The sequence below is a fragment of the Amia ocellicauda genome, chromosome 23 (genome assembly GCF_036373705.1).
Source record: "Amia ocellicauda isolate fAmiCal2 chromosome 23, fAmiCal2.hap1, whole genome shotgun sequence".
Classification (NCBI taxonomy): domain Eukaryota; kingdom Metazoa; phylum Chordata; class Actinopteri; order Amiiformes; family Amiidae; genus Amia; species Amia ocellicauda.
This window is the reverse complement of record NC_089872.1, coordinates 1150775-1158506: the sequence shown is the minus strand read 5'-3', so window position 1 is coordinate 1158506 and position 7732 is coordinate 1150775. Positions and strand designations below refer to the sequence as shown.

Genomic DNA, 7732 nt, shown 5'->3' with positions numbered 1-7732 from the left:
AAATGCAACTGCGACATCTTTTATCAATCTCTTGTTTAGGCTATAGCAAATGTATTGACATGGCTACCTTGGCTTACAAAATACACAAAAGTGCTGCTGCTTTAAAATAGTCAACTGTGGAAAGGGGTTGCTTACAATTAATTGTTAAAAGCCTTCCATACCCCAAACAAATACAGTTGTTGTTAAAAGTGTTTCATTTATTCAGTGATTTGGATCATGTAATATTGTTCACTTGAGCATACAATGGTATCATTTCTGTCTGCTGAACACTGACCCACCTCACAGAAAACTCCAGTTTACATACATGTGCTGTGAAAACATTTGACTGCAACCCCTTAAATAATTTCAGCTGCAACTGTGTTTCTATCTATCTATCTATATCCGGATGTGTATAAACAAAGGAGGTTGCAAGGAAGGTGATTTGTAAAGTGCTACCCAAATGAATACCCACATTAATACTGTGAATCACCTGTTAAGAAAAATAAGATTCAAACAGCTGGGCGCAAAGACAGACCCATTATGTCCTTTACACTAAATACTAATCTTTTAATGGTTCACATAGAACTAAAGACAGCAAGGCTTCACATATGTGCTACCCAGATATGCACATGGAACAAAATGGAAAAGTGAAAGTCTAGTGGGCAATCAATCACTTGATCAGCAGCAAAAGAACAGAATATACCCCTACGATTAAGATGTGAAATAAACAACAGCTGATTTCTGAAGGCATGCATTCAGGAAGGATACACAGCTTTGAGAGAGAGAGAGGAAGAAAATGTTTTCTATCTAGTGTTTCTGCAGAATAATTTAAATGTAACAAGACAAAGAATACATAGCACTTTCTGCCGGTATGTGTGCAAAAAAACATTTCACACAAATTATATGTACCCCTGACTCCTAGCAAACATCTATTTCTTGCAGTTCTTTGACCTGCTTTGCCTTAAGGCTGATATTTGCACCAGAATAATTTCCTCACTCTACCATCCCCAACACCGTAGTATAAGGTTTAACACCTGTTTCAAGAGAAAATTGATTACTCAGTTCAATTAGAGGCTTTATTGGTCCCTGGTGCCCTCATTAGGAATGTAAAATCTGAAAATCAATTGTGCACTGTAGAGAGGCATGTATATTGATGTTTGATGAAACCATACAGTCTAAGCTTTAAATTTTATCTAAATGCTTCGTGATTTATTGCAGAGTTGACTTTACAAGAATGCTAAAGGAGGCGTTTATCCGCCCTCGGAAAAGGTTCCTTCCATCCTTCTAATTCAGTCATGAAATCCATTAATTATAACAATGAATTTAGTCCTGTTCCAAAGCAGCTGGCACGCTAATTGTTGTATATTAAAGCAATCAACTGCTTCACTGGTAAACCATTGTTTGGATAACAATTATCATTATGAAGATAGACTGCACACAGGTTAACATTTCAATTCTTTTTATTTCCTCTATTAAATCCAGTTTGAATTCAGCTTAAAAAATTTTAATGAAAGACTAATCAGAAAACTTCAGTTCCAGAACAAATGACCGTATTTACACACCCCAACAAAGATGTAGGTTCTAATTTTAAATATTTATTGTTGACAGAAGAACACTGATCCTTATTCCATTGAAAGAAAACAGCATCAAACATTTTAACCATATATGTACAAACTAATTTTACAAAATAATGAAATATTACATTTCTGAGTTCTTTATTGAGAATGTATATTTCCCTAAAGAGCTGTATAACTAGTATGGTTGCATCGGCACTGGAGGTCATAAGGTAATGCTATACAACATATTATGTATTCCACATGTCGACAGCCTCGAATCTGAAAGGAACTGTTGACTGCCCTCCAGAATGCAATTCTTTGGAAAATTATCAAATTATACTCCATCATTCGTGCCTCCAGACAAGTTAGGAGACATATTTAACATTATATTGACAGGTTTATATGAAGCCTTTAAGGTACTGCTGATTCAACAAGACCAATAAACTTTGCTGGAGAGCAGCCCTCCAGGGCCAAACCTGGGCCCCACTGCCGTACTCAGCCCTCTGTGTTAAACTGCACAGTGCACATTCACTGGTCTTTCTGATTGAATGGCAATTTCTTTCTGTCTTTGATGGCATTACGTTTCCTCTTTTTGCCCAGGAAGTTCTCCAGCTTACCACTCTTCTTCAGCTCGCTGTATTTATCTGCCAGCTCCAGCTTCCTCTTGTCAGCTGTGGGAATGAAGAAAAGTGCAGGCTGTGAGTAGCAAAGAACAGAGCGCAGCTGTTCAAGTAAGTGGCTTCACTGTGGCATTGATGGCACTTTCAGACTGATAGGGCAACATTTTGTCCGTCAATAGACAGGCAGATAAGTCTCAGAGTACTCAGAGTCCGATTAATTCGAATAATGCCGAACTCATATATTCAACAATAACAAAGTGCTCCAGAGACGGCCAGTGGGGAAGACTCGTCTAAAGTTTTTCTTAAGAACATACCATCATATAGAAGATTATTCCCTTGGTTTGATAAGCAACTAAAGGACATCAATGAGGTACCCCAGACTTTACCACACTTCTTTTGTCTTTGGTTTGGTGGATGAAAAAGTGCTTCTACAATTCAACTACACAGAACCTAGTCTCTCCAGAGCTATACACAAAACTGATATTCATACATGGGTTACACAATAGTGCAAACAGAATATGTTTGGCATCTAGACAGGGCACCTTAAACACACATGACAGAATCAGCCAGGTGACTGAGCCGCCAAGGTGCGTTCATATTAAACATGTGGAATGCTTTTAATTCATACTCACATTTCTTCAAGAAGAATGGCCTCTTGCCCTGTTGTGCAAGCTCTCGCTGCTGCTTCTTGAATTCCAGCTCCTTCTCCCTTTGGAGCTGCTTCATCTGTTGCGCTTTCTCTTGGTTTTCCTACCAAAAATAACCAAATGTGATGAAAAGGTGCATAGGTTTCTTTTTCTCTATACATTTATTTTAATCTGTACTGTCATTTTCCCTATTTGGAAGAAAATAAATGTTATGTATATATATTCCTGTACTGTCCACAAACAATTTTGTTTTGTTGAAAATTATGTTTGTGGAAAGTATAGGAATATATGTACATAACATTTATTTTTCTTTTACCTTGGATAAAGGCATTTAACAAATTAATATTATTTTATGTATTTCTCTTGAAAAGTGGATTTACAGCTGCATTACAAGCTCAGCATCTGGCCGCCATAAAACAGGAAACAGAAGGAAGGATGTAAAAGTGACTGTCTGATAAGAGGAACTCACCACTCTCCGTAGCAGCAGCTGCAGCTGTTCTTTACGCTCTGCTGCTTTGACTGTCTTTAGCTTCTTCAGGATCAGCTAAAACAGAGAAAGCGTCTCAATTAAAACTTTTTCCAAAGTTTTATCTTACTCTGAAGGAAAGCTAAGTTCACATTTATCACCTACATAGGCAGACCTGACAATTATAAAGGGAAATCCTAACCACTGACCCCACCACAGCATGAATGCAAACAGATGGAATGGTAAGAAATGGTTATGGTATCATTAAAAAATGTAGTTTATCTAAAACAAATTAATAGTAGCTTGACTACTAATTATGGTCATGGATTCTTAAAAATGTGCAAAAATAATAGATGTATCTTTTACTTTTTTCCCCATCACTGCTTGGCACTAAGCTAAGTAAAAAGGTCACCTTAAATGGCAGCAGTCAAATGCTATGTTATATGGAATGTTAATTTTTTCTTACAACCATTAATAAACACATAAAAACCAAACAGAAATAGGTATTTCCCATAAGAATGCTGTTGAAAAGACTTCTATACCTCTTTTTCTTTTCTCTTGATGTCATCAATAAAGCTGTAAGTCTTTTCAAATATCTCTGGCTTGAATTCTCCTGACAGATCATCAAACCGAGGATCTCTGGATATCTGGAAGATTACATCATAATTAATTACATACAATGTAAAATATAATTTGATACAATGCACTGAAAAGTCCTTTATATCCTAAAACCCTGGTCCCTATGTTTATTGAGCTCGTTATTAGACTTAATTAGAAACGTAAAGTATATTATTTGTCAGCTGATAAAAAAGAGATAGTTCAGCAAAGGATTTAAAGAACAGAGCTCAGTTAGAACAAAAACCAAAAGAGACAGGAATACCCCAGGACCAGGGTTGAGAGCCACTGTCCTAAATCATTAAGTGGATTTTCATCAAGACCAATGGGGTGTAAAAAAATAAAATATAAAATAAAAATTAGTACGGTTTTAATATGACATTCAAAATACATTATTCCAATTAAGCAATTTAACTTTAAATATAAGGCCCTTTCCAGTACTCACAAAACAGCCCAAAGTAAAGGCAAAAACATATGCAGGCTTCATGCTACACAGAAAAGTTGATAATTTTTGCTCTACTTTTTCCCCCGCTGAACAATGGAACACAAAGGATGTTACCTTCTCAGAAAACCTAAAATAACACTGACTTTGTAAGATAATACCTATGGTGGAATGATTGATTTGTAAATTTAAAAAGTAAAAAATGCATTTCAAGCAAAGCCAGTAGTAATTGATTCGTATCTAAATAAATCCTCTTACTGCTTTTTTGACTGGCACCACTTGTCTAAGAAAAGGAACATGCCTCTTTGCTGATGTCTCCATTGGCCTAGGAGTGAACAAGAAAGCATAGAATTGTTTTATTAAAAGGCAACAAATCAAAGCAGTCTTGGTTAGTGAGAGTAATGCAGGGAAGCATTCACAGCAGGTCTGGCATTAATTAGGAACTATCTATACAACAACTGCCAGGCTTTGACATTGCTTTACTTAACAGAAAGCACAGGATGAAAATTGCACTGCCTAAAAATAGTATCTCTGCTGCTGTTACAATAAGCATTTAAAACAAAAACATACAGATCAAGCATAGCATTACATAATTTAATGAATTTTGCACAATATGTAAAGAGAGTAAAACACGCATTTACTTATTCTTGTTCTGACGTTTCACCTTCTTTGGGGCAGATTTGCTTTCGGAACCATAAGCCATCTTGTTATAAACTTTTGTTCCCACTTTATTTTGAAGCTTCATTATGTCTTCGAAAGACATGGTTGAAAGCTCTACAATAGGAAGGAAAGGAGAATTAATACATATTCAGAAAAACTCGGTGAAACAATATTGTGCATTGCCACTTCTTGGGTGTTAACTTTAAAGGTTTTTCTACACAACTCTCATATACCTGCTATATTTTACTGTAATTGAGGGTGCAACACTAATAAATATTTGGAAAATGTAACTTTTAATTTTAAGGCTATAAATAAAAGATTTTTCCATATAAAAAGTTACATTTACAACACATTTAGTGGCATTGCCCCCTCAATTTTAATAATGTTCTTCTAAAGGAAATGTGACTCTCACAGTTGGCATGACAATATATTAAAATCATTACATTTGCTTATTAACATCTTCACTGTCTCTAGAGAACAATGTGATTTTCTGTAGTGACAAGTTGAAGTCCCAGGACAGATTTTCCTAATTAAGTTCCTAATGAATTTACAAAAGTTATATCATAATACAGGGGTTTTCAAACCGGTCCTGGAGTACCCCCTGCCCTGTTGGTTTTTGTTCCAACCTATGTCTTAATTCATTAATTGAATGGTATATTGCTTTGTTAGGTCAATTAAGGATTCGATTAAGCAATTAAGACCTCAGTTGGAACAAAAACCAGCAGGGCAGGGAGTACTCCAGGACCGGTTTGAAAACCACTGGCATAATACATACATCAAAACAAATACAATACTTAAACAATAATAACGATTGGACTTTCAGGTTTTTTGAGGAGCATGCTTATGTACACAAATTGAACCAATGATGTGTAAATGCAGTGTGTTTAAAATGGTGATAAAACAAGTCTCCTAACAAGTCTGAAATATCACACATGTGATTTTGTCTGGTTGTAAAAATCATGCCCAAAACACTATGCTATGGGAGTTGTATCTTTCCTAGGCATGTTTTAAATTAAAGGTATCACTTAAGCAGTACTACTTTGCATGTCAACAGTGAGATGGTCAGGGGCCAACTCATTGGCTTTAGAAGTTGTATTGGCTGAACCATAACCTAGCAGATTGTGAAATTCAGATGCCCGATTTTAAATATAGATTTACAATATATAGCACTTGCACATAAGAACTGACCTCAGCTCACTGTACCAAACAGAGGTGAGATTGAAGTCTCTACTTTACTTAAGAAGAGAGTTTCATCTTGTTGAATTAAGATTTGACTAAAAACTGTTTCTTTCACTTAGATTTTCAGCAAATAAAAGGAAATAGATAGAAAATTGTGTGCGTGTGTGTGTGTATAAATATATAATTTAGCCACATCTTGAATTTTCCCCAGTATTGGAACTGTATTAGTTTAAACTTTTCATTTAGTGTCCCTGACTCTAAGCCTGTGTAAACTAAAGCCAGGGATTTGCAGAGTGAGGCAATGACCTTCCCAAGCTATCTGCAGATGGATTTCCTTCCAGTACTGCAGGAAACAAACTAATTGAATGCTAAACCATCCCAACTTCTGACCTTAATCTCCAACTTCAAATTGTCAATCTAATGTAGATGTGTGTGCCCCCCCCCCCCTCACCCCCATCCCACTTCAAAGCTTAGCTCAATTTTTAGACGTTCGTAAAGAAATCTGAAGCCATTAGGAGATCTCTTCTGATCCAAAAGATACATAATTATCCATTCACAGGAAAGGTCCATTGTGGTATGGGATGCATGGCTGGATCTCTTTTACTTTCCACGTGTATTACATACAAAACTACCAATATCCTAACCTTTCTTGATATCTTCCTCAGTTTGTATTGTGGCATTGCTGGCTTTTAAGTTTGACTGGCCAGGGTCGTCATCTTCTGCAAAATCACAGTCCGAGTCCTCCGTCCCATCGCTGCCGGACGCCCTGCGCCCTTCGCGGGGCTCGCTGCTCTCCTCCTCGGCGCTGCTGTCTGAGGCTGCCGGCCCGGGGAGGCCCGGTTTGCTGATCAGAGCAAAGTTGCTTTCCAGGTCCTGCTCCGAGTCGTCGCTGTCGGGCTCTTCTACAGCGTCCACACGTTCACTTTTCTGAACACGCTTTTTCATTGGGGACATCTTGAGCTGAAAATAATAATCAAGTGTTATGATACTTACAGCACGGTTTTTTATTATCTGTAAGGTTTAAGGTTAAATCCCTGAATCCCAGATGTATTTGTATTCGGCTGTCCGGCATACAGGCTAATTTGATTTTTTTTTTCCGTCAATATTATTATTTCGGAATAATTCCGTATTTTGCGAATATATGCGTAGCACAACATACAGCAATCTTAAAATAAAACCGTTATGAAGCATACTGAGTAAGCCTTATCATTAAGAGTCAGTATAGCTTGTGATAAACGAGAGACTCGTTTTACCCTGATATACCCGACATAGAGACTGTTTTCCAGGTGGTTCCCATTCAATCAAATCCCCGGCTTGAGTCAGGCCTTTCGTTTAAGCAAAGCATACTAAGGAATTATACTTATAATAGTCTTACAATACCTTAGATAGTGATTTTCTACAGGAGTACGTTTATGGAATTGTATTTACATGTGAAAATCGCAATTTTAAATACTTACATTGCACCAAAAGCCAAAAGAATAAAGTTATGTCTCAGTAGCCACATGGATCCATGTGCAAAGCTCTGAAATGAGACCGAGGCAGCAACACAGCTGCTTTCCAAAAGAGGG

General features: G+C 36.9%; 1 protein-coding gene across 1 annotated transcript; it reads right to left on the bottom strand.

The window, feature by feature from the left end:
- Positions 1-1558: 1558 nt before the first annotated feature.
- rrp36 (ribosomal RNA processing 36) lies at positions 1559-7732 on the bottom strand. Its single transcript, XM_066697365.1, has 8 exons — positions 7622-7732; positions 6809-7124; positions 4967-5099; positions 4584-4650; positions 3811-3915; positions 3272-3346; positions 2788-2905; positions 1559-2206 (listed from the first exon to the last, which is right to left on the bottom strand). The coding sequence occupies exons 2-8, from the start codon at positions 7116-7118 to the stop codon at positions 2064-2066; spliced, it is 951 nt and encodes a 316-aa protein (XP_066553462.1). The 5' UTR covers positions 7119-7124; positions 7622-7732; the 3' UTR covers positions 1559-2063.